Below are 27,819 nucleotides of genomic sequence, written 5' to 3'. Positions count from 1 at the left end.
TACTGGAATATGTAAATTGTGTACTTGCCAAAAACCCCACCTCAGCAGCCTACAGTGGAGAAGGCCACAGCAGACGAAGGGAGGTAAGGAAAGCTTCGACGAGCAATGTGAAGACCTCCCCTCCCCAAGACCTCATATCTAGACAGGAGCATTTGAACCAAGAAATTAAAATACAATACAGATTAAGCCCCTGATTGCCTGAACCAGCAGCTACTCTGATTTTTATTTTAATGCAATCAACACAATTATGTGGGGTTTAAACAGTGAAAGGAAGGTAGATAAATGGTGGTAGTTTCTAAGGGGGATATTTTTTTCTCCATTAGCTATTAAAAATTATGGACTTTTTTTTTTTTTAAGTCACCTATTGTGTCTTGATTACCAAAGGGCAGAGAAACAGGATGAAAATGGGTAAATAAGGCTGAATGACTTGATTAACTTTTGTGGGAGAACAACTCCAAAGGCCAACAGAATTTAGCATGCTGGAAATTCTCCCTGTGCACACATTTCAGGAGTTGACTGACATCACAGATTCAGCTACTGCCACACAGCTCCCTACGGCTGTGCATACAACTTAAGTAACGGAGGGATTCACAGTCCAATCTTCTCTAATGCTAACCATGTGGACAACTGGGTGCAAAGCTCTTTATATACTAAAGCCCTTTGCAATAATCTGGTCGCAACTCTGTGTTCAGTTGCCACATCCTAGACTTTGGTTGGTGGTAGGGAAGGTATTGGTGATTTTGTTACCAAAATTCCTCATGACAGGGCTTCTCAGAATGAGAATATCAATCCTGAGTTGCTGGCAGCTGCCAACCGCAAGATAGAATCTTTGTGGTCTCCAGAGAGTTAAGTATGAACCTCGCACAAAGCTGAATGCAAGATGGTTGGGGAGCAGAACAGTTCAGATGAAAGAGCTCTCCTCATCTTGGTAGAGATTTCCGGTCCACTCCTGGCTCTGCTGCATTTTCATTGTGTGACCACAAGTCAGTGAATGGCAGATGCCGAAGTTGGCAGAGTGAAGGACCAATAGCATCGTAATCATTCTGATAGCATCTTTCAATAATGCTATCAGATTCTATTCAAGAGCTGGGTTTAAGTCTTATATTCCCCTTGTCCCCAGCACCTGGCACTGAGTAGGTGTTCTCTAAATGTTTGCTAAATGAATAAAAAAAATGACAACAATAAGTGAATAATTCTAAAGTTCCAGAAGCAGATGCCAAAGTTTCTCCTCTCTGTGTGGGATTTCAGGTTGAATTTCTGAGATACAGACAAACTCAAGTGGAGCATTTGATCTTTTCTCAGACATGGGGAGAGGTAATTACTTCAGTTTCTCCTAAAGCTTGTGGCTGAGTTGGCATCTGAGGTCTCTTTCCTGTTCAGCAACAAGAAGAAGGAATGGGCTGACAGGAGGAGGTCCATGTAGCTACTAGCTACACGTCCTCTTTGGCAAGATCATGTTCCTCCTCTAAAGCCTACCTTTCCTTCCATGAGAAGTGGCTGTCGGACAAGAGAATGTATCCAGTCCAGCTATGATTTCCATCTGATTCTCTCCCGTCCGTCTCCACAATGGCTACCAAAGAGATCTTCCACATGACAGTGTCTTTTCTTGCCTAGGCTCCCCACTACACCCTCATTAAGTCCCACATCTTCTTTAAGTTCAGAACAACTGGCATCCTCTCTACCTCCAGGACTTACTTCTTGCTCCCCCCAAAATTCACCTCTGCTCAGGTGCCCCAAGTGCCATGTTGCCCCAGGCCTCTGTGCTGCTGTCTTGGCCTTGAACACTACCTCATCTGTCTGCCAACCCCTCAGTCAGACTTCAGGACACAGCTCAGATGTCTCCTTTGTGAGGCCTTGATCTGATCACTCCCAGGTAGGGGTCTCTATATTGTGAATACTTTTAGCAAATTATGTTTGCAATCATCTTACCTATCTGTCTTTTTTCAACATTAGACTGTGAAGCTCTTTAAAAGCAAAGTTTTGCTCCCTTTGGAATCCTGGAGCCTAGGGCAGTGCCTGATGGCAAGCTCTTAATAAATTCTTCATGATATGAGAGGAGAGAGAGTTGGGGGTGGGGGGCAGGGAGAGAATTTCATGGACCGGGGCAAAGATTCTGAAATAAAGCCCTGCTGCTGAGTGGGGGTGCTTGAGGGTAGAGGTATGGGTGGGTGGGAAGCTGTTCTTCTGAATGTCTGTAACCTTGCCTGCAGCCTGAGAAGTAGAAATTAGGACTATTAAGTAGAAATCAGAAGCATCTAGTCAGGAGAATGGACAATTCAGATGGCTACAGATATAGGCAAAGGACTCTTCCTTCACACTGTCTACAGAGGAGTTGGGTTGAGAGAGTCACCTCTCTGGCTCCGTCCACTATTGGTCTCCTTCCCAGAGTCAGACTCCATTGTAGGCAAAGTGGCCTGACTAACCCTCTCCACACATACACCATTCTTTCCTGCCTCCCAGTCTTTGCTTGTGCCATTCCCTTTGTTCAGAACATTCTACCCCTACGGATGTCCACCTATCCAAACTCCACCAGCAGTGCAAGGCCTGCCTCAAATGCCACCTTTTCCACGAGGCTGCCCTGTCCCCTCAAATGGAGGTAAATAATTCTCTCCAGTACTTGGCTTGGGATTTAGAGTCAGAGTGACTAGGCTTAAGTACTGGGTTTGCCACTTCCTGTTTAGGTGAGTTGTGATCTTTCTTGCGTAGTAGAGCTCCACTGTCCTTTGGACCCTCCCACACCCTCTGTCTCCACTCTACCATAATAATCAGATGCACTCATTTGTTTCTATGTCTGTCTCCCTAACTAGACTGTGAGGCTCGGGCAGCCGAGGATTGTCTTTTTATGACAGAGAACAGGGCTCACCCAGCTCAATGCTTGGTTCAAATTCCATCCTCAAGATATAATTTACACATAAATAATGACTTAACCTCTCTGACCTTGTTGCCTCACCTGAAAGGAGGAAAGATAACAGTGACTTGGCAAGATTAAGGATTAAATGTGTGAACCACATATATGAAATGATTATTTCAGAGTCTGTGCAGAGTGGCTGCTTGGTAAATAGTGGTTCACTCCCCGACACTGCACTCTCCCCCACACACGTTATACTTGTGTCCTTAAGTTTGTCTCCACTAAACCTTGGGTTCTGTGAACCTTGGGTTCTGCTCTGCTTTCGCCGCTCATGCCCGGCACAGGCGCGGCACACAGCACGTCCCTGCACTCCGCAGCCCACCCGCTCTCCACAGGCTCATGATGCTCTCCTCAGGGACTGATGGAGTTTTGTCAAATACTGAGGCTGTTGTATTGGGATCTCTGGCTCTCAAGGAAAATGATTTCCTAACATTCTCAGTTAGTACCATTTGTTTAACACCTGGTCAGGGCTCTCTGCAACAGTCTCCTCCTCCGGGGCGTTATATACAGAAGGTACCTGTCGCCTCAGCCTCAGCAAGGGGGGCAGCTTGGAAAAACCAGCCAAAGGCACATATTGAAAGGGGCCTTTAGGAGACCTGGTGTGAATCCCAGCTGCATGACTTTAGGCAAGTAAAGTCACCTCGCCTCTCTGCACAATGGGATTACGGATAGCCACCGTGCGGCTGATGATGCCTCTGCAAGAGCTGAGCACCGAGGCAGGCACGGAACAGAGGCTCAGAAAACGGCAGATGAATGAAGGAATGAATCAATCAATAAAGCGTGATGTTTAGCATCACAGAATCAGAAGGAAAAGGAAAAAAAAAGCATGTGGTTTCTTTGGGGAGAAGAGGGAGGGTCTCTAGTGCTTTTAATTTAAGAAGGGGGGAAAATCACTTCACTGCAAATTTTAGTCGGCTCCACTACCAATGTTGGCAATTTACATCTCATTACAACAAATGCTTCAGATTGCTGTTTTGCTTTTAAAAATTTCTGAGGCATTGTTCTCCCTCAAACACATGTGACAAAATTAGCCACAATAATAAGCACTTGCATTAAGAGAGAGCATTGTACGATGTGGCATAGATATTTAAGGTAACAAAGAACTTTTTTTCACTTTGTGGGAAGAGTAGGAATCAAAAATTAAAAAAAGCCCTTTTGATCCACTTGCATTCTGGTATTGACATGCACCTGAGGTTTATTTTGGGGAAAATATACCTTCCATGGAAAGAACCCTCTCAGCTGGGTAAAGGAAGCTTTTAAAAGAGTATAAAAGGTAGTACTTGTCTTTCCTTCAGTCACTCATGAGTCTATTCCTCACACAATCCCCAACTGCATATCAAGATCCAGGCTCTGTAAGAGGCACTGGGGACCCAGAGACAACTAAAGTGTGTCGGGTTCTGGGGAAGTTCAGAATTTAACATGTGAAACGCTATTACATCACGTATAAATTGCTGCGATTTGATGGATGAGCAACGGATTTAGCGTTAGAAAAACCTGGTGCAAATCCTGGTTCTGTTATTTACTTCACCTCTTAAGCCATAGTGGCTTCTTCTATAAAATGGGAATCATGGCACAAAGCAAGGGTCTTTGTGTTTGTTGGTACAACAAGTAGATGAAATTACACCATTCTCTATTCTTGTTTATATTCCGAATTGGACAAATGCTGCTCTTTCTGAAAAGCTTTCTAAAAAGTTAATGTTTGTGTGACTTCCAGGAGGTTTAGAAATCACCTATTTCTTTAAAACACATACATGTTTGGACACTAAATACCATTTCTGATTTCTGCTGAAATAGAAAGGTTAATAATATTAAATATTTTTTAAAAAGGATTAAATCTTTCTATTCTGAAGGTAAATAGGAAGTTTCTTTGTGATAGGTGCGATTTTAGTTTCTTCATAAATGCAAAGTGAATCAAGTCAAAATTCTTAAATGCATACAGAAAACCTAGTGTGGCACAGAGGTGTTCTAGATTTGGTAGAATAAAGATGATTTCACTTTGTGGAGAACGACCCGAGCAGGGGAACAGCTATGCAACAATGAAAGAGGTAAACAAAGGCCCTGGTAGAGACAGGGGAGACGATTTAGGGCTAGGAAGAGGAATACCCCTCTGTTCGCCTTGTCATCCTCTCTCAGAAGGCATCGGCCACGGTCCCCTGTTGCTGTAGCTATGCATCTGCTTCTTGGCCCCATTATGCTTTCAATGAGGGCAGAGACAAATCTGGTCTCACTCCTTTAGTGAGAATCTACTAAGTATACACTAAGTGCCAGCCCTGGGCTAGGTGGCGTTGAGCGCTTCCCAGTCCAGCAGTGGAAAGAGGCAAGCAACAGCTGGTTACTCCCTATGTGGCTGACAGGGCTAGGATGAAGACTTTGGAGCAGAAGAAAGGAGGGGTGCTACATCTGGAGGGGACCAGGAAGGCTTCACAAGGTTGGTCACAAACTTCTGTGCTGGAGCTTGGAGGATAGCCAGGAGCTTGTAGGGTATGAAGCTCTAGGGCAGAGTAGTTATCTTCACATGGTGAGGGTAAGCAGCACAAAATACAGGCTCACTGTCCACAAATCTGCACAGATTTGGGGAGGGAGAGATCACTGCTGTGACTGGGGCTCTGATAAGTGAGTGAGGTCTGGGGGAGTGGGGGAGCAATTGGGCAGGGACTCTTCAGGTCCTTTTCCTCCTCCCTCTCCATTTTCCGAGTGCCTTCTGTGAGTGAGGGTAGGAGCAGGCTTTGCTGGGCAAAGGCAGGAGAAGCAATTCTAGCACAAGCCCTGGAGTGGGCAAGATCCCTGCAGCTCACATGGATGCCTCTGCAGAGGGGCCGCTCCCTCAGGGAATCAGAACTACAGAGCAGCGGAGCTGGAATGGACCTGAGAGAGTCCTGTCTCTAAGGGGAAGAAGCCCACCCAGCCAGAAAGAGGGAGTAGAAGCAGGCCCAGGTCACTGGCCTTGCGGGTCAAAGTTTTCCCCCACTTGAGGAATTGTAGATACCCATTTTAAATGACATATTTGAGAAGGAAAGGTGAACAACACCCACCAAGTGTCTTTTTTGTTAAAATATCTTACATTGAAAGTATCTTTCTTTTTTTCTCTCTATGGCACTTTTCACCCCACCATCATGTGATTATTTGTTTAACATCTCCTTGACCGGAACATAAAGGCTGAGGGGATGAGTAGTCTCTCTCACTTCTACATCCCCGGCAATCACCACGATGTCCTTGGTACATACTGAACACTCATTAAACACGTGTTGAGTGAAAGAAGTTAATCTTCACAGTGGTCTTGCAAAATCAATCTTATCTCTGTAGAGGCTCAGAGAGGTAAAGCAATTTGTCAAAAGTCACACAGGTGGTCAGTGCTCAAGTTCAGGGTTGTCAGACTTCAAAGACTTTCTCATTCCACTATGCTATAGGTTTTCAGTGCTAACTGCACTTTTCAGAGCTTCCCACCTACTGCTCACTCTGTGGGACCCTCAGCTCATCTCTGACTTTCCATGACCTTCCCAGGGGTCTGTGAAGAGCTCCACATCATGAGAGGGGGATGGTGGAAGAGGGCTGAGGGGTCACCAGGATTCATCTTACCTAGGAGCTCAGAATCTATCCTCTGCCAGCTGGTGGCCAGGGAAGACTCGTGGCCACCTTCCTCTGTAGTTCTTCTACCTCCCTCCTACTCAACTATCTGGGCCCAGACAGCTTACAAATAGCAGGGTACATCTGTGCAGAACATCCTGCCAGAGAAGCACCAAAGGCCCGCACATATGCTTAATGCATGTGAAATGGACCAGCGCTGGCTGGGTTGGGGGGCCGAGGGGTTGTGGTAGGCATAAGTGGGGTGGGCGGCACAAGGGCTGCCCTCAGGGTCCTGAGCGGCTGCTGTGGGCACAGTGAGCACCTGCAGGCAGGAGTTATGAGGAGGCAGAGTTCCCTCATGTGGCTGATGTCTCCCCACCAAATTAATCCATGACAGTGACATTGCTTGATGCTCCCTTCATGCCATGAGCTCTTCCAAAGGAGGGACCATATGAGATTCGTCTTTGCTAAATGTTGATTGATTAGCTTGGCTCAAAGGAAGACAGCAACTCAGGGATTGAGGGACTGTACCCCAGGTCACTCCAATGGGGAGGAGCCCCCATGAACTCCCTGCTCTCACCTACGTCTACAGCCTCATCTCTCCCTCCTACCCACTCCTCCACCATGCCATCCAGCCAGAAACTACTTTCAGTTCCCTGAATAAGCCAGCCTCTCTTACAACTCCAAATCTTTGTTCAGGCTCTCCTGTCGCCTGAGATAGTTCCTTAATTTGGGGCCGTCCCCAGTCACCCACAGCCCCCGCACTCCAGCCACATATCCTCTTCTGTATCCTCTCCCAATACCCTGAAGCCCAGGACCAAAGCAAGGCTCATCCTGCATTTCAACTGTCTGTTGATGAGACTGTGACTTCTTTAAGGCAGTAAAAAGAGCTTATCAAGTTGGTTTCTCTGTGCCCAGCACAGGTCCTGGAACAGAGGAAGAATCCAACAAAATGTTCTGCACAAAAACATTTCCCTACAGTCAGAGTTGTCCAACAATGGGATGGGCTGCACCAGAAGGCAGTGAGTGAGCTTACTGTCTCTAGGGGAACAGGAAGCTGGGTGATCGCTTGGCAGGGAGGCTACAAAAGTCTTCCTGTCCTGTGTAGGAGGCTGGACTAGGTGAACTCTGGGGCTCCTTACAGGACTAAGGCCCTAGGACTCTTAAGAATGACCTCTCAAACTCAGAGAGCCCCCTGGAGCAGAAAGGGAGGTTGTGGCTAGTCTCTGGGCACTGCTGACTTCTGGTAGCCCCACTCATTCCGTCCATTCATCCATCCATCCATCCAGCCAGCCAGCCAGCCAGCCATGTCAGCTGAACACAAACATTCCACTGCTTTATACTGATAAAACACCATATATATAGATTACACATGGTATAAACATGTTCTTTCCCCTCTCTGGGCCTCAATTTTCCCACCTATAAGATGGGGGTGAAAGGTTGCATTGAGTTCTCTCTAAAGAGAGAATTTCCATGAAAACTCTAGGAATTTTCCCGAAATGGTGGGCATTTAAATTAAGCAGGAAGTATCTGTCTAACAGCTCAAGGGTCCTGCAGTCCCAGAACCCACTGCGGTACACAAAGAAGGTCTAATCAGCAGAGCAGACAGAAGAAACAGTGCCGCAGAAGCACAGAGGCCGAGGGACTCAATGATCAGACTCACAGAGGCCGAGGGACTCAATGATCAGACTGCCTGATACATGGGTAAGCAAGATAGGCCTCGGTGTGAAACCTGGTTCTACCATTTCCTGGGTGTGTGGCCTCAGGCAAGTTACCTAATCTCTCAGAGCCTGTTTCCTCATCTGAGGATCTTATCTATTGCTCAGGTTGTTTTATGTATGAAAAGAATTTAGCATCTGGCCCAAAGCAGGTGTTCCTAGAGGCCAAGTCTTGCCCGTAATGAACCCTTTCCCACCTCCATTTCCTGCCTGGCAAATCCAGCAGAAAACAGTCTTGTCACATGGCTGTACAGAATGCAAAGCCCGCTCTAATGGAGAAGAAGCATGTTCCTATCCTGGTGATGAGGGAAAGTCCAGCAACTTTCTCTGGATGTTCTAGATACCTGGGCAATTGGCAAAGGGAAAGCCTGGAGTTGTCCCTCAGCCCCATCCTCCCTTCCCCCAGGAAAATAGACTCTAGAGGGGAAGGGGAAGGAGGTTCCTGAATTGTCCAACCACTGTGAAATCAACCTTTAAAATTATCTGGGATGAACTGTAGTTCATTCTGATTTGGGCAACAATACCAAAAAGTACTTCAAAGTGAAAGAAGACCAATATGTTTCAGAAAAACTACTCCAGTTCTCACTATTAGATCTCCTTCTGCCATCCAAGCAGAGGCGGCCCAGGGCGCAATAGTGTGGCACCACCGGAGCACTAACTCGGGGGGGGGGGGTAGGCAGCCTGTGGGCCTCCTGGGCCTCACTTGTATGGTGGGGATGTGAAAACCGGACTGGGAAAAACCGCTCTTGCCCATCCTCTTCAGTCCTCTCTCAAATCCCAACAATTTCAAGTACTCCTGCTCAGGTGAGAACAAATGGAGGGCTGAAAGAGATGGAAGGAGCTCTGAGAAAAACAGGCCCCAGGAAGAGAGTCCTGGCAAAGGGGAAACTGAGCCACAGCTGGTGATGTCTGAAAGAAATCAGGGGGTCAAAGGGGTAGTTGCGAACTAGAGATGGGAAGATGGAATTCTGCCCAGGAAAAGTGGGGGGAGTCGGGATGGGAAGAATTCTACAAACTACAGACCAGTGAGCTTGAAATCAAGTCCAGGCACAGTTGTAAAATAGACTATTCAAATATGATTTCTGGGACTTAATGAGAAGTAGGAAATCTCCAGGAGTCATTAGGGATTGACCAAAGATTAAGACATGTCAGACAACCACATCTGTGTTCCACTACAGGACAATGAGTGCCTATGCTGTGCCAAGCACTGCACATAATATCTCATGTAGATCCTCAAAGGATTCTACATCTCAATATAGGACTTACTGAGCACTTACTATAATACATGCCAGCCTCTGGGCAGCTGTCTTTACTGCATTTGCTCATTTAATCCTCTTAAGAACAATAATGGTTATTATTATCATTCACTCTGTTTTACAATGAGGAAACCAAGGCTCAGGACATTAAGTAACTTGCTCAAGGTAACGAAATTAGAACATGGCAGTGCCAGGGTTCAAAACCGCAATATTTCTGACCTTAAGGCCTATTCAGGCCCTTAATCACTGAGCTGGTTCTCCCGCCTGTATGTGGTGGGCTTTTCCATTTTATAAAGGAGAAAACATAGACTGAGAATGGTTACATCATTTGCTTGAAGTTACATAGGTAAGGAATTAAGAGAGGTGAGATTCAAACCTAAGTAATATCTATCCGTTGCCAAAGCCCAGGTTGCCTCCAGTACAGGGGAAAACCAGCAGGAAGCATTTGGCTGACATTAGCTGCCTTTTCTTAGGCAACATCAGAGACTTGGGCTTAAAGAAACCAGCTCAGACCACAAAGGATTTTAAAGATCAAAGCTGGTATTTTAACAGACTTTGGACAGAACCCAAGGCACAAACCCAGAGGGTTACAGAGGTGTTAGCAATCTAGCTCTAAAGAGCCAAGACAGATACGCAGGCCACAACAGCTTTCTCTTTCTTCAAAACTTTAAACCAGCTTATGATCTGGCCAACAGGGACATTATCTCTTCTTTTCACATTCTCCTCCCCCAAATGGAGATAATCCTTGTCTGGCCTTGCAATGAGAATATCAGAACAGCCCAAGAGATAAAAATGTCAAGGTGCTTTGAAACCTGTAAAGTGCTGTGTGTGAATTACTGTTATTATTCTAATTACCCATGCCTCTTCTGGTCAGAGTTCATCATTCCTGCCTCCATTCCCTGACGAAGTACACACAAACCTAAAACCATCTTCTACCTCCCTTCTGCAATTACACTGATTTTATTCTGCCTGGTGTCACGTTGTGTACATGTCTGTGCTCTCCTGCCTGTATGTGGTGGGTTTTAAGATAACTATTTTATAGCAGAGAAAATGGAGACCAACAATGATTAAATTATAGCTTGACTGTGGCACAGGTGATGAAGTCAGAGAGGTGAGAGACTGTGTACCCTGAAGGCAAGGATGACTGTACTCCTCTTTACATCCTTCACAGAGCAATTCGGAGTCTTATTTGAACTGTTACCTGAGTCACACCAAAATGAATTACCTAAGTGGTTACTCACAGTGTTAAAAACTGAGGTGGTTACCTAAGCCTTGGTCTTTGCCTTCTAAGAACAAGGGATCTAGCAGAGGAGAAACAGAGACCCTAGAGTTTACTCCATTCTCATACAGGGGAGCTTATCCTTCCCACTGGGTCTCCACTGTTCTGTTTCCCCTCAGCCCCTTGGAATTCTCTGACACTGCCAACCCTCAGTTTAGAAACACTACTCTAACCCGCTTGTGAATTGTTTTTAAAAAGGGACTCTGTCTTGTTTATTTCCATATTTCCAGCACCTAGCCCAGTTCTGGCACAAAGCACACCCTCAATAAATGTTTGGTGAGTAAAGAAAGAATGAATGAACACACACACAAATAAACCTTGTAAATTTGAATGTCTTTATGCATTTTGCATTCTTTTTGCATTTACTTCCTTGGAGGAGGGTGGTGGGCAGGAAAGGGGAAAAAAGGAAAAAGGGACTGGTACTTATTGGACAGTTACAATATGTTGGCCACAGGGCTAGACTCTTTACATATGCTTTCTCATTTAGTTTTGACACCAAGGACCCTCAGGAGAGAAGGGTGAGGTTCCTTTTCATCAGAAAGGGCTGTTACCCATGCTAAGAACATAGAAAAGGAAAGTTCTGTTTTATAAAGAGAGATAAACTTTTTTCAAGGGGAGGGACAGAGGAGTCACTCCCATGTTGGCAACAATGAAGTCTAAAGGCTAAAGTAGGCCGTGTGGATGAGGGTCCAGAGAGAAGCACACAGGACGAGGTGTCAGGGTATCCTTGGGAATAAGCCAGTGACACTGTCCGGGCTCATTTTCTCATCAGCAAAATGAGGGCAACAGTGTATATCCTAAGTTTGTTCACAATGCCAGGACTCCCTGCTGCAGAGAATCTTTCCTGTTAAATCCATCGTGTATATTTTTGTGGAATGAATGAAAGAAGAACGAACAAATGCACAAATGAAGAAGTGAATCATCCAGTGAAGCCTCTGAACAATCTTATACCAACTTGCTGCTACTCCCCACCCTCTGTGCATGACTCCACCTTTCTAACCCCAACCTCTACAAAGTGCACCATTACAACTCCTGGCTGCTGAAGGGACCCACTTCCTACTCTGAGGTCCCCATCAGACTCAAGAGGGTAGACTACTACTCTCAGCTCCCTCCCATCCACCGCCTGCGACCCCACTGCATGGGCGAATCAGCAAAGATTCTTCCAAGTAGGTAGATTTCCTTCTAAAACTGAGCACTTCCTGACCAGATGGCCTTCCTGGTCTTGTTATGGTGTGAATGATCCAGCACTCAAGCTGGACAAAGGCCCTTGAGCTGGGTCCTAGGTGAGGTGGGTAGATGAAAATACTCAAGGATAGGCTTCCAAAAGCAACATTCAAGCTGGGCCCAGGGCACAGAGAATGGCAAGCCCAGGCTCTACATCAGCCCCTGGCCAGGATGTGTTCCTTAGAGAGCATGTGAAGCTGAGGGTCAGGCAAAGGTCTCTTGCTCACTTTCTAGCTATTCCCTGCCTTGTTTTGTGGTGGTGTTAACAGATTGAGAGTTGTTATGACAAGTGGGTATCTCCCAAGATTCACCAAGAGAGTTCTACCTTTAAATGGTAGCCCTTCCCCCAGCACTGGTTACCCTGCATTTTAATTATGTTTACCTCCTTCACTGCCCTCTCCCTACCTTCCAAAGTCTCAGTCTTCTTTGTATCTCCTCAAGTTCCTAGGTTTAGAACGTATTCAGTGTTAGCTGATTGAATAAACAAATGAACAAACATATATAACCTCTTTTATCTTCTATAATATAGGAAGATCATGAGAGGCAGAGAAGTTAACTTATCCAAGGTCATACAGCCAATTACTGGGTGGGAGAGCCCAAATTGAAAGCCAAAGTGAACCCTGAGGTCTTCCACTAAATGATGTGGAACAGGGGCCAACAGCAATGAAGCATCAACGGAATGTCAGGGACTGTGCTGTGTGTCACAAGGACATAAGGGGGATATTACCATTCCCATTTTACAGAAGAGAACACCACGCCTTGGAGAGGCGCTCTCTGCCTAGATTGCTCCTCACTCTTCCCCACCCACTCACTTCTGCCCTCAGCAAAAATTCATGCTTCGGGCTTCAGCTTAGAAGTTGTTTCCTTTAGGAAATCTTTCTTTCCTAATCCTCCAGAATATGGTAGGTGCTCCTCCTCTGCTGTCCCAAAATCCTCTATGCTTTTGTCCCTGTGGTGACATTTATGTACCGTGCTCTCATTGATTGTTGTAGTACCTGTCTCTCTCATCAAACTTTGAGCTCCTCAAGGACACACAGCAAGGGCTGTATCCAAATATACTGAACTCTCACCGCTAGGCAAAATGCCTGGCACACAGCAGGAGACCAGTAGGTATTTGTGCAAGAAAAAAAGGTCAGAGAAAGGAAGGAAGAAAAGAAAAAAAGGAAGAAAAGGTTTCCAAAGCTAAAGAGTTGGCAAGTGGGGAAGTTGGGATTTGAATCCTGGACTGCCTGCTTCCAAAGACTATATTCTTTCCATGAAAACATACAATCTCCTCTTAAGGGTAGAAATCCTTCTATTATATTCTTGTGGATTTATCTTAGAACTTGGCACATTACCATTCTCCAATTAACATGTGTTAATCAACTGACTTTAAGATTTCAGGGACAGTGGGTATGATATTCCAGGATGCCTCCAGCTTGGAGAGCACAGGGTGGGTGTTCCACACATACTTGTGGCTTGAACTGCTTTATGTTCAGTCCATTCCACTGTGATGATGACAATGACTCAGATCAGGGAAGAGTTAGCCACTGGCCCTTGCAATAGCATTCAGGACCTGTGGGATGAGCCTGGAAAGATCAAGACACTGAAACTATGGTGGGGTCAAGTTTATCTGTTTTAGGACTAAAAGAGTACATAATAATGTAAATTGCAGAGTGTCTTACTGCCCCAGAGGCTTATGAGTGGTTTCTGGAGTTTAAACTTAGTTCAAGATATGCAAAACAGATAGTTTCCCTGGGAATTGAAATAATGGTGTGAAGAGTTTTTGTTGGTAGTGTACTTTCCCCACCCCCCCACCAAGAAGTTTACAAAAGGAAGCCTTCAGAGCACAATGGAAATCAAAATTATTCATTTTAAGATTGTGAAATATTTTTTCTCTCTGAAAATTCAGTTCTCCCCGCCCCCCAATTCAAAGACCAACCAACACAGCTTTCTCAAATTTTTACATTTATGGTTTATCTTTGAGATTTCATTTTAATAAAGAACTTCAATAACTTCTGAAGTTCAAAACCATATGTGACCTTTAGTGTCCCTGTGAACCTCTATAGGCTATGATTTGGGACAGTGGCCAAGCAATGGCAGAGCTGGGGAGTGGGAAAACTACCAGCCCATGAATCAGATGACTTGGTTTGAGACAGAGCTCTGCCTTTGCCTCCCCACATGACTTTTGGGTAAATCCCAACCTAGTTTCTTTCTCTGTGACAAGGGCAAGAAAAAGACTCTGTTGATTTCTTGGGCCATCCAAAGATCTGCTGAGACACTGCCTTGGGGACATAATTTAAGAAGCAAAAGGCACCTACAAATATAAGTAGGGTAGAGTAATTTGTTATATAAACAAATCAAAGAGGGATGAAGCTTTACATATCAATTTATTATCTAGATAATGGAAACTTTCCTTCTTGAGTATAAAATTATATTTGATTTAAACTTTGGGGGATTGAACCTGTGTTTCTAGAGTAGATTATTCCCTTTTTCAAGCAAAACACACTGCCTAAGGGTTATTAATTATTGTCTTTAGGGGTTATGGAGGCTATGAACTTATATTATACTGATTTCCTCAATACTGATTGCCCTCTGTCTTATAATTCTGGATTCTTATGTTCTGAAAGAGTTCCTCTGTCTCTTCTTCTCTGGTAAGCAGTCATTTTTTCCTGCTGCCAAAGCTGCTGCCCTTCAAATTTTCCCCAATTCCTGCTTCTAAACCACTTTAGATGAGAAAACCTGGTTAGTTAATATAAGAGCCTATTAAGTTCTTGTATGAGCAAACCAAAGGAGTTTTATACGTCTTTATACTCATCTCCCTAAGGTCATCTGTCTCCCTGCTCAAAAGCTCTTTAATGCTTCCCATTCCTACCAAACAGTCCAGGTACCCCAGGCTGCTACAGTTTTCAAGGCCTTCCACCATCATTTGCAGGATTCCTTCTTAGTATGCTCAAGGTGTTTTCCCACAGTCATGAGTGTCACCCTTGGCCTCCTCTTGCACCTTGAAACACTGAACACCCACCAAGGCCCAGTTCAAGGCCTACCTCCTTCCTGAAAGTCTCCCCACACCCTCGGTTACAAATAACCTTTCCATTCTCTGAACTCTCATATCATTTTATCAGCATCCCCCTGTAGCATTTATCACTTTCTGACTTGAAGTAATGTTTTTAGGATCATGTCTAGGTGTCTTTACTATTCTGAAACCTCCTTGGAAAGGTTCCCTACAATCCTTGGTACTGCATTTGCTGAATGAATGTATAAATGAACAGTGACAAATATTTTGTCAGCTCTCGTTCTCTGAGCCATGTTCCCTACTGTTCCCATAGCTCAGGCTGCTGCACACATAAGCTCCTCTCAGATTCAATGTGAAACAGGGTGACTCTCCTTGGAGCAACTGCTGAGCCAAGTGTCTGTCCTTCCTAGCCTCAGGGGTACTTGACCTGCCTCTCCTCCTTTCCCTCCTGGGAGAGGAGCTGCATGACGTGTTCCACCCATGTGGAGTGGTAGGTGGCCTGCTGGGGCACTCACCGCTGCCAAGCCGCAGGAGCAGCACATCCTGGAGCCTCCGGTTAAGGTCGCGGAGCTCCTTCATTTCAGACACAAGTGCCCCGTACTCCTTGAGCTTCTTGGCCTGCTGTACCAGCTGCCTCCGAGTCCGCTCCAGCTCCTGCTGGAGGTGGCGCATCTCTTCCTGTTGCTGCTGGTAGTTACGCAGCAGCTCCTCATACAGAGCCCGGGGCACGACAGCATCTTCCAGACTGTCCATGTCCTCTGTGCCCGGCGAGGCCTCCACAAAGACCTCTTCTGGACACGTGCTGTGGCCCAGGCTCAGGCCGTTCTGCTTCTCTAGCCGGGCCACCACTGCCTCGATGCTCTTGTGCGCCACTTCACTCGGCTTCCGCCCCTCAGGTCTCTGTGTAGGACAACGAGAATCAGTTCAGGCAAGGGCAGCTGGGACTTTCTTGGACTGCAGCTCAATATTTCCCCAGACAATCCTAAAATCACAGAACCACAGAACATCAGTGCTTCGAGAAACCTGTGCAAACACTTAGTCAAAGCCCTTCATTTTACAAATGGAGAAACAGAGGCCTAGAGTGGGAAACGGGTTTGCCCAAAGCCATACAATCCGTTGGTGGCAGAACCAGGATCCTGGTTTCCCAGGCCAGCACTTTTTCTGTTTCACCACTCTGCCTCTGAGATGCACATACCATGACCGCCCTTCCCAACTCTCCACCCCTCGCCCACCCACAATGCCGAGGTACTGACTTGCTCATGGGGGCGTTCAATATATATGTTTGCAGAATCGGGGAGGAATCGGGCCAGGCCAAGCCACCCAAGGGGAATCACACTCAAATCTCTTCAACAGCAAAAAACAACAAAAAAGGCATTCCATCATGTAATTCTTTTTGTCAAGAATGCTTTAGTTCAGAAGGATGTTAAAGACTCTAATTCACTCTAATGTATGGCAGGGACCATGTCTTATTTTCTCTGTTTCTCCACTGCCTATTCAGAACTGGTACTCAGTAGGCGCTTGATAAATGTTTACTCAACTGAAAAGTTCAAAGAATGCTAGCACTGAAAGGTACTTTCAGCCTAACTTCCTCTTTTTACAGGTGAGGAGATTGAGGCCTAGAGAGGGCAAGTTACAGACAGAGCCAGAACTAGAATTTGGAACCCAACTTCCAGCACAAGGCTCTTTCCCCCGTATCTGCCAGCCTCTCCCTCAGAAGACAGTGGATACAGATAGGAAAGTTCATTTAGAAGGGAAGTATCCAGGACTACCCAGGGGTACGGGGTTCAGCTGCCTGAGGAAATTCCAGTTCAAGTGCACAAAGCTCCCACTGAGGGGCAGTTGGAGTTATAGGACCCACTGAATTCTTTACCCAGGGGAGGAGGGTTAGGAGCTCTCCTGACTGGGGCCATTTGTGGGAGGTGCAGAAAACTGAGGGTGTAAGATTCCAGACACCTCTCACTAAGTTTCAGGGAACTTAAGGAAAACAAAACAAAACCATGACTCTGAGATTGAGCTACGTGACAAAATCCTATGTCATTTTATCTGCTGGGATAAGTGTCTGCTAGTGTAGATGAATTTATCAGCTAAAATTGTAATGGTCACTTAGACATCTGGCTGCATTATCATACTATGAGACCTCTGGAGGCAGGACCTTATCTGGCTAATCTCCATGACCCCTGGGGCCGGCACAGTGCCAGGTCCAGGCAGGAGTGCAATGAATGCCATGAACTAAACTCAACTGCATCTTTTGAACTATGCCTTGGGAATGTCCTTGACCTCGTGTCCAAAATCAGACCATGGTCATTGCAGAAGGTATCCTTCCTTCTCTTCCCCCTCCCTTCCTTTGGAGTAGCTACTGCACAAAAATAGCTAGCTTGCTGAACAAGATTTTCAGCAGGTTTACAAAGTGAAGGCTGGGGGAGACCAAATGGGGCACACAGCAAGGATGCAACCTTATGCAAAAGTTTTTGTCTAACCCAGGGTCCCACAAATCCCCTCTGTACTTCCCAACGAGTCCACCCTTAGCTGTTTGGGCAATCTGACAGTGACTGGCTCTAAACTGCTGCCCGAGAACAGCTGCTTAACATTCCTGGAGCTCAGCAGTGACCTCTCCAGATCTGTGGGCCAGGGAGAAACACACAGTTCCAAATCTCCAACAGTGATGACACTGTAGCGACTGTGCAAACAGGACCAGGCTTGGTGGCACAGCAGGATTCAGGGCTCCCTGGAAAGTTGGCCAGCAAGGCAAACGTACACTAGTTGTCCCAAGCCTCCCCTACCTCAAAAAAAATCATGGCCTATGACACTAGGGGACATTTACATGGGGAGAGGAGGCCAGACAAATTCTTTAGCTATGAGGAATCAGAAAATTTTCCCACATACTTCCAAAACCAGAAAAGATTTTGTTACCTTGATGTGTCTAAGCTGTAAATCTTCTTCCCCATAATCTTTAACCTCCCCATCTTCTTCTACGTGGTTAAGAGAAAGTTTGGGGATTTTTATTTTCTTCTGCATCACACTGTTTTCAAGGTCAGATTTGTCTTCTAAAATGCATATCAAGAGAACAAGGTTCATTATGAGTCAAAATGAGTCATTATGAATTCAAAATGCCCCAAACCTCAAACGCTAGAAAATAATTGAGGCCAGACCAGTTAAAAAGGAAAGCAAACAAACCCAAGGCCTGTTTCTTCCTGCATGCAGAGATCCGAATAAGAGGAGTGCAGATCAAACTCTAGGATCAAGGGTGTTTGCTAGAAGCACTGCCATACAAAGTATTAAAATAGCATTCAATGAATTTGCTTAGGGGTTTCTCTAAGTATATCTTAGAGCTAGGCCTTTTATGGAATTCTAGAATCTTGAAACTGGAATGGCCCTTAGATTGCTATCTGGTCTAAGCTTAACTGGCACATGAATAAACCCCTCAACAATTGAGATCTTTCTAAGCCAAGTGTCTTCCCAGGAGAACTTGGTGGGTTTCTGCCAACCCAGGTATCAACAGGCATGAAAGGGATAATAGCTCTTTTGGTGGTAAGGCGTAAACTGGAAGGACACACAAAACAGGCTGAAATAAGACAGATTGGGAAAAGTAACAAGTAATGTTTATTGCCTTTTTACTGGTATCAAATCGCAGAATGACAGAGTTTGAGGGACCTCGGTGAGCAAGTTGTCCAGCTCTCTCATTTTACAGATGAGGAAGCTCAAACCCAGAGAATGGAAGAGGTAGGCCCATGATGTGAGTCTGAGAAAGAGATAGGGAGTGGGAAACAGACCCCTAGCACCTTGTCCAGTGCTTATGTGTGCTCACAACACACAGTGAAGTACACTACAAACTGTAAAGTGCCATACACATAAGACAGGATATTATTTTTCCTCATTTCTCATTCTTTAAGCCCAACCCCAGATCATCTAAGAGAGGTGTTTTGTTTTTTTTTATTTCTTTTTCTGCACACATTTCAAACTGTACTTCCCAGATCTGTCTCTTGCTGGAGATGTCAAAAGTAAAAGCTCAAACAGGAGGGCTCTGGAGGTAGAAATGTGAACCTGCTCTGGAACTGGCCTGGCCCCTTGTGACAAAATACTTGGTACTCTGGGCTTGACCTGAGACTATAGAAATTACATTTTCTTATATTCCTCAAAGGTTCCCACTACATGCTACATCCTAAGTGCCTTTTCTAGCATGTTGTCCAATGCTGGATATAGCATGTAGCCAGGTAGCTGGTTAAATCCAGTCTCTAAGGATCTATGTGTATGTGTGTGTGTGTGTGTGTGTGTGTGTGTGTGTGTGTGTGCGCGCGTGCGCGCGCACATGTGCACATGCATGTGTTAAACATGCTCTTATGCTTCTCCCAGGCCATGCTTCTCTCCTCATAACTTGTTAGTGAAGCTGAGAAGGCTGCTTATAAGCACATAACTATTCCAGAATGTCCTCAAATGCTAAATCTTCCCAAAGGGTCTCAGGAATGGAGCCCCAGATGGCCAAAGGTAGGACTCCAGTATCAGAGAGACCCGAGTATGAACTTTAGCTTTTCTATGACAGGGCAAGGAGAGGTGGGAGAAGGCTTTAGTCTCTCTGAGCTGAGGTCTCTCCTCTGTAACAGGAGTTATAGGGGGTGCTGAGTTGTGGGGACCAGAGCAATAATGCACACAACTCACCAAACAGTGCCTGGTACACACTGGGCACTCAAGGAATGACATATTATAATTAATATTATCGATATGCTGTGAATCATTTTATTCTGTTAAGCATAACATCAATAAAGATTTAATTTAAAAAACAAAGAAACGATTTAAGCAGAGTATAGAGTGTAAAGGAACTGCCTAGGAAAAAAAGAGGTGTTTTTGTTAACAACCCTCTATCGATGAAAATGGCCTTTACCACTGCGCAGAGGAGCAATCCTTGGGTTCTGTTTTCACAAGAATGGCCTGTTCTTGTTCTTGTTGTGCCTATAAAATACATCCACTGGCTTAGGCACAAACAACAGCAAGGACTTTGGTTTTTCTAAAAGAGCAACAGCTTCCCTCCTATAAATCATTGACTCTTTCTAAGCCACAAAGCTGCTAGAACGTAAAACCTAAATAAAGTGCTTCAAATGAAATTATCCTGAAATGGTGTGTGTGTGTGTGTGTGTGTGTGTGTGTGCGCATGTACACACACACACATATACATGGAAAAGAAAGCCCAAAGAGGTGGGGAGAGAGAGAAAGAAGGAAAGAGAGAGAACAATAGGGTGGTATTAGGACTTCTGAATGTGTTGGGGCAAAGGTCCTAGGCTAGTCTTCAGTTTGACAAGTTCAAGGGCAAAGGTTTGAGATGCAGCCACCAAACTAGACATGGCAAGCTATGCTTTGCCTCCCTGAGACAAAACTCTGTAGCTTAGGATTATGTTGGTGTGGAGAGAAGTAATCATTCAGACACACGAAACTAGGTAATATTTGAATGGAAAACGATCCTCAGATCATCTCATTCAACGCTTTCAAATTGCAGATAAGAAAAATGAGTTTTTAAATGGTGAAGTCTTTGCATCCATCCATGTAACAATCGGGCCCAGGAATAAAAGAGGGGCAGGACAGAGAGGGTCCCATCCTGGAGAGCTCACTATTGTGCAAGGTCACAGAAATTAGTTTCGTAACGTGAATATGAGAAAAATCCAGACCACATAATCCAGGTCCAGAGCTTTTCCTCCTTTTACTCCTCAGCTTAACATTTACTGAGAATTTACTCTGCAAGATCTAGGCTGGGTCCTAGGGACACGAATACCTAGGTCCTAGGTCCTAGGGATATGAATGAATACCCAGTTGGGTAAACAAGATAAAAACCCATGAAAAGATAACACAAGATCTCAAATGCTGAGTTTGAATAAGGGAGAAGTGAGTGCTACAGGATTTCAGGAACAAGGGAGATCACTTCTGTCAGTATAACCTTGGAAGGCTTTTGAGAGAGGAGGTGGCATTTGAGCTGGAATCCTTACTTGCTGGGTGATTTTGAACGCGTTACTTTACTTCTCTAAGCCCATTTCCTCATCTGTGACTTGAAGTAAATAATTTCAAATTACATTGCCAGAATGCTGTGAAGATGATCAAATTTTGTATGTTAAGAACTTGGGCAGAGTGAATGGCATTTCAACAGTTGGTGCTCATAAAAGAATAGCCATTTAAGGGTGGCAAAAATCTAGACCACACAAAAGGGGAAAAAACAGAAGCCAAAAGAGGAAGGTTGGGAAAATATTTAGACTGCAGTGGTTATAAAAGATGGTTCAGTTATAGGCAGGAGGGAGAGATGTGGAAGGAAAATAAGGTGGTCGGGACAGAGAATAAATGGCCTTGAATGCCAGCTCGAGAAGAGCTGAGGTTGAGCCTGCAGGTGTAGGAAAAACTAGGATTCAGAACACCTGGAACCCAAGTCCAGTTCTGCCACTTCGTAGGTGTGAGAAGTCAGCCAAGCTGCTATCTCACCAAGTGTCATTTTTCTCCTCTTGTAGAAATGGGGATCAAATCAGCTCAGTAAATGTGCCTTGAAAATAAAAGAGTGCCATGCAGACAAACACACAATGGATGACAAACCTCAGCAGGAACTGCCTGCTGGCTTGGGGCCCGGGGCGGGCTTGCTTCTTGAGGTGCAGACCTGCCCAGCTGCCTGCTTGGGATGGGTGACGCTCTCCACCTGGTGACAGGAGGCCCCGCCCTTCGCCAGCTATACCTAAGGTTCCATCCTCGTCCGTCCATCAAATTGAAATGCCCCTTCCCTTCCTTATGTGACTTCCCTTCCTTGGGTGGAAGCTCTGTTCAGCTTCCACCCACCCATCTCCTCCTTCCTCCTCAAAGGTCCCATTACACACTATACATACCTTCTCTGTAGTCTATTCTCTTACTATGTCGCAATTATCTGCTTAGAGGTCTGCCTTCCCCACTGAGTATGAGTAACCTCAGGGCAGGGCCCATATCATAGAACTATCCGAACAATAGGGAACCATCAAACAAAAAATGTTTAATGAAAGAATAATAAAAAGAGGCTATTCCAATAAGCATATGAAAAGACGTTCAACATCATCAGTCATGAGGGAAATGCAAATCAAAACTACAATGAGATAACACTTTACATTCATTAGGATGGCTACATTTTTTTTAAAAAAAAAAAGGAAAATAACAAGTGTCAGGAAGGATGTAGTGATATTAGAACCCTCATAAATTCCTGGTGGAAATGTAAAATGGGGCTGCTGTGTGAAAAACAGTATGGCAGTTCCTCAAAAAGTTAAACACAGAATTACCATATGACCCAGCAATTCCACTCCTAAGTGTGTACTCAAGAGAAATGAAAACATGTCCACACAAAGACCTGTACACAAATGTTCGCAGCAGTATTACTGACAGCAGCCAAAAGGTAGAAAGAACCCAAATGTCCATCAACTTATGAATGGACAAACAAAATGTAGTAGACATACAAGAAAATACTATTCAGTCAAAAAAAGAAATGATATACTGATTCATGCTACAATATAGATGAATCTTGAAGTTATGCTAAGTGAAAGAAAGAACACATATATGAGTGCATTTATATGAAATGTCTAAAATAGGCAAATCCATAGGGACAGAAAGTAGATTAGTGGTTGCCATAGCAGGGGGAAGGGAGCAATGGGAAGTGATGCTCAGTGGGTAACAGGGATTTCTTTTTGGGGTGATGAAAATGTCCTGGAATTAAATAGTGGTGATGGTTGCAGAGCACTGTGAATATACTGAAAAACACTGAGCTGCACACACGTTAAAATTGTAAATTTCATGTTATATGAAATATATTTCGACTAAAAAAGTAGTTTCCCATTTGTGGAATGCCTACTACGTAACAGACACCTTCACGTGGATCACTACACCTCACATCAACCCTACAAGTAGGTATTATCAGCTGCATTTTTTTTGCCAAAAAAGAATAAATGAGGCTCAAAGAAATAAAAGCTCCTCCCTAAAGTCACCTTGCTGCAAGGTGCAGAGCCAGGATTTGATATGGGTCTGTCTGCCTTCTAAGCCCATGCTCTCATCCCCTCTAAACATATGACTGGAACATAGCAGAGCCAGAGTAAGTGCTGAATGAATGAGTGAATGATGGCTACAGGTAAGGATATCCAAATTCCCAGCCTGAAGCTCAAAGCAAAAGACCACTTTCCTCTTGCTTTCCTGCCAGACCATTCTGTCCCTGGGAAGTCTTGAGAAAGCAGTAACCATCACCAGGCAAAATAGAAAGAGGTTGTAGCCAGGCCTCAGGGCTTGAATGAGTTCTTTCCAAAGTTAGGCTGAGCAGGCCAGGAAGCTCTGAAGTGACAGCAGTGAGTTCAAGAAAAGGGAAGAAGCAGATAGCACCTTGAATCATATGCCTCCTGGCCTGAATCCTGGTTGTGTTGATGCTGGGCCAGAGGGATCTTGAGGCTCCCCGGAGAGCTAGCCACCACCTGGCTTCTTCCTAATGGTTACCAGTGTCTGCCTTGGCCCATGCTCCCTTGATGAGGGCTCAGGAGGAGCTGAGGCCTCCGCTTATCCTTTTCTGTAGGCAGTGAACATTTACTGAGCCCTGTTCTGTGTTCAGCATATGCTAAGAGGTCTTTGCATTTTGGGCCCTTACCCAGTATGTGCCAAGAACCCCAACCAGAATGCAAGGTTTGACTTCCTGAGAGATACTGGCTCACACAGGGCAAACCTCTGGTCTCTAAGCTTTTGAAACCCTCATTCTGAGTTGAACGTAGAGCCTCACATCCAGTGATTACTGAACACTCAGTGTTGTCATAACAAGAAACGATAGTGAGAGGGAGGCCAGTATCTAGTAAAAACTGCCCAGTCTTTTGAATCAGGTGGTCTTGATTTGGAATTCTGGCTTTGCTACATACTAACTGTGGGAGCTTGGGTAAGCTACTTAACCTGTCTGAGTCTCGTTTCATTATTAGTAAAGTGGGGATAATAAAATGTTTTCCAAAGAGATAGTGCATGTACAGCACCAAGCACAGTGCCTTTTTTGTCACAGATGTGCAACAAATAGTGGCTGCTAGGCTACCCTTGTATTTGGCTTTTGTCCCCATGGCAAAGAGAACCACTACAGGTATCTGACATAGATTGAGACATGATGAAAGAGAGGTTTTAGGAAGATTAATGTGGCAGTGGCAAGCAAATGGATGAGGTGTGAGGAGGAGATGGAACATGGGGTGACAAGAAGCTGTAACTCTTGCCTGGTCATATGAATGAAAGTGAACGGTGTTGTGTCTCATCTAAGACAGCAAATACTTCATGTGGCGTTTTAACGTGACTTTGGAATATGCTTCTGGCTTTGAATTCCAGGAAATTCTCAGAAGAAACTAGCAGTTGACTGGGAAAGATGAAGAAAGCCCTCCAGTCAGTCTGCCTTTGCAATAGCTCCAAGCTTAAAGCCAAATAATCAGTTTTAGTGCAAACAAAAATAAATGTGTAGCCTCCAAAGAGACAATCATCACCAATCCTAACTTTCTGACTCTTGTCTCCAGGGCAAGGAAAACCACCAGAGATTTGGGCATCATCTTTCTCCTCCTGTCTAGCTACTATAATGTCAGCTAATTGCATTCATCCCTTCAACAAATACTGAATAATCACCTACTATGTGCCAGACCCTGTGCCAAATTCTTCACAAACATCACTATATTTAATCTCTACAATAATTCTATTGAAGCAGAAGCTGAGGCTCAAAGAAGGGAGGTGGCTTTCCTAAGACACAAATAGCAGAGGCAGAATTTCAAATCAAGTTTTTTTTGATACTCAGACCCTGTTCCTATCACCTAATTATCCTATAAAACGAGAGAAAAAGTACCAAGTTGCTGGAACTTTCTCAACTGAAATAAAAGACACAGATAAAATGATGACTTTGTCAATATAACTTCCAAAGTGCCTGCCTTTCTCTCAAGACCTTGTCTACAGCCTAGGAGAATGCTATGATGAATTCCCAAATTGAACTAAACACTATATAAATATGATTTGATGCCAAACTCCTGAACTACAAAGTGTATCAAGGCTACCAAGCTCTGAATAATCCCCCAATAGGGTCTCTATTCAAAGCTGTAAAGAACTTTCTTATAAAAACATAGTAACAGCTGCTCTTCAAAAATATAGCAGAACTTGGCATTTGTTATTAATCTGACAGGGAGAAACATTCCATCAAACTTACCACTAGGAAAAAAAATGGAAGCATGGTAATAAACAAATGGTGTTTTAGAAAAAACAGGGAGGTAGACAGGAAACTCAAGGCAAGTCTCTCTTCAGAATTGAAGACACCCCTAAAAAATTTACAGTATAGTTAAAATGGAAGAAACACTGTCTTGACTCCCATTTTACATATAATCAGGCTAGATAATAAAAATAATGCAATGTCAGAGAGCTTAATTTGGTGTGGCTTTCTTAGCTAGGATGAAGTTCTGAAAGGCTAAAGAGAAAATGTTTCACAAAGGTTTTGTCTTATAAATATCTACATGCAAGTTTAAAGTTTTTCACTGACACAAAAATCCTGTAAAGTTTATGTTTGCATTAAAAACAGATATGCCACAGAAAAGCACATTGCATTCTCTGGCCTATGGTGTCTGTTTGCACAAAATCCAAGGCAGACAAAATTCTCAAGTTTCAAAGATTATACCCAGCCAAGACAACAAAAAATAAGAGTGCCCTGCTGTGGTGTAGCAGAAAGAAATCAGGAGATACTCGATTAAGCCTCACTAACTTGCTGGGTGACTAGTCCTCTCTTTTGCTTTTCTTTTCTGTAAAACATGGGGACTAGACTAGAAAACCTCATAGTCCTTCTGGCTGTGTGACCACTTGCCAGCCACAGGGACTTCTAGGTCTCTTTCTCATCTGTGCAGTCCAGAGTAAGAGTGTCGATGATCTATAAGATTTCTCCAGTTGGGCATATTTGAAGAAATGCCCTACCGAGGACATGCAAAACGGGAGAGAGGGAATTGCTGGCCAGGTTTCAGTAGGTGTCCTTGCTCTCACTCCCACAACACACTGGCCCTGGCACAGGGCTAGGGCACAGACAAGACTAAGAACCTCATTCTGTTGGATCATTTGTCCAGCTGCCTTCATGTGCTTTACCAGGACTGTTGCCATAGTGATAAATGGCCCCACGCATAGGGTCACAGAGGGGCAAAACATGGGGGGAAATAGTAAGCCTTTCATGCTTAGGTTAAGCCCCAGGAGGAGTTAAAACACACAGTTTAAATTTAAACTTGTATGCTCCTTACGTGTGTTTGTTCCTCTAAATTACTCCTCTCCATGAAGGGCGGTACCCACAACTAAGCAAGCTGTTCTTCTCTCACTGACTATTAGCCCACTACAGTTCCTAACAGCTGTCTATATTTAATGAGAACCTACTATATGCCAGACACTTTTCCATATTACCTTGCTAAATAACACAATGGACAAGTGGGTGATTACTATGTCTATGTTACAGTCGAGCACCTGGAATTTAGATAAGTCAAGTAATCTCCCCAGGGTCACATAGCTTCTAAGTAGCAGAGTCACAGTTCGAATGTAGACTATCTGACTTCAAAGTTCATCCTCTTTCAGCTCTCCAACATTTCCTCCTCAGTGCTTAAGAAAGTGACCTAGAAGTCATCTAACCAAACTCTTCTGTGGTGCAAGATTCCATTCTAAAATATCCCTGACCTGCTCTCTGCCTCTGGTGACAGGGAGCTAGCTCAGCACCATACTGGAACCCCCTTCCATAATTTGTCTGTTCTCTTTGCTATTATTATATTGCTCTCACCAATCTATGAATTCCATTCTCTGGTCCTAACTCTGCTTTCAGGGTCCCCCAAAACAAGTCTGATCCTTGCTCCATGGTACAAAACTCAGAAAATGAAAACTATCAAAATATCATCCCATGCAAATCTTTTTTCCTGCTTATATATTTAGCTGTCCTATCCTATGTCTTACCAGTGAGCACAGAGGAAAAGTAGTTGCTGTGTAGTTAAAAGAAACAAAAATAAGCCTAGATCTGGGATCCAAAGACCCCTCTCCTCATTTGGTTTCCAGGACACCCATCAGTCCATCTCTGGCTGCTCCTTCCCAGTCACCATTTTTGGGTTCTTCTCATTCAACTCTGCCCCTAGAAGCTGATGTTCTGAAGAGTTCTGCCCTTGCATGCTTCTGTCACTCTGCACCCTTCCCCACTGTGGCATCAGCCGTCCCATGGCTCATCACTTTCAAGTTGGGATCTTCATCCTGGAGTGCTCTTCTGAACCTCAGACCACATGCCCACTTGCTCTCCTGGCACATCCACCCAGAGGTTCCATGGGCCCCTAAGATTCAACGGGTCTCAAACTAAACTCGTCGTTTCCCCTTTCAACCAGCTGCTCTTCTAGTGTCCTCCTTAAGAGAGGGAGACAACCAGTCAGTTACCAAGTCCCTTGGATTCTCCTTCCTTGATACATCTCAGATCCACCATGACATCACAGCCTTAGTTTAGGTCTCAGAATTTTGGACTCACACTTCTCCACAAGCCCAGTCTATGTAGGAAGACTTAGCCCACTGCCTGGAGCCTACAGCACTCATTAAATAATTGCTTAAATAGCTCTCTTTTCCTGGGTAAAATAAAAAGCTTCATCTCACAAGGATGTAGAGTATGTGCACTGAACCTGGAACCTGGTAGATAATAAATATTCAGTAGACAAAAATGATACCTATTCCTCCGCCTACATTTCCCTCCAGTATATAAGGCTGACCACCTGGTATAATTCAATACTTGCAGAGCTTAAATCAACTAACGAAAACCTCTTCGGGTTATGTGTGTTTTTCTGGTAAGAAGAGTATACACATCTTCTGTCTCTAAGGAGCTTATCTGACAAAGCAGGTAGTAGGCATACTGAAAAGAGAGTTGG

The 27,819-nt window shown here is 44.5% G+C and overlaps 2 protein-coding genes across 3 annotated transcripts in view; both read right to left on the bottom strand.

Moving 5' to 3' along the window:
• The window catches only part of AGBL4 (ATP/GTP binding protein-like 4), a 1,510,571-nt gene that overhangs the window by 211,997 nt on the left and 1,270,755 nt on the right, over positions 1-27,819 (bottom strand). The window lies entirely within an intron of this gene.
• Positions 1-27,819, bottom strand: part of BEND5 (BEN domain containing 5) — a 48,393-nt gene that overhangs the window by 14,873 nt on the left and 5,701 nt on the right. The window contains exons 2-3 of one of the 2 annotated variants that reach the window (XM_012639490.1): positions 17,855-17,988; positions 15,460-15,926 (exon numbers count right to left, since the gene is read on the bottom strand). In XM_012639490.1, the coding sequence (XP_012494944.1) occupies positions 15,460-15,697 (238 nt within the window). In that variant the 5' untranslated portion in view covers positions 15,698-15,926; positions 17,855-17,988. The remainder of the gene's footprint in view (positions 1-15,459; positions 15,927-17,854; positions 17,989-27,819) is intronic. The other variant, XM_012639489.1, reaches the window with a different exon arrangement.

This window comes from Propithecus coquereli, unplaced genomic scaffold (genome assembly GCF_000956105.1).
Source record: "Propithecus coquereli isolate 6110/MARCELLA unplaced genomic scaffold, Pcoq_1.0 Scaffold14, whole genome shotgun sequence".
In the NCBI taxonomy this organism is placed as follows: domain Eukaryota; kingdom Metazoa; phylum Chordata; class Mammalia; order Primates; family Indriidae; genus Propithecus; species Propithecus coquereli.
Note: the sequence above shows the minus strand (reverse complement) of the source record. Positions and strands in the feature narration are given on the sequence as shown.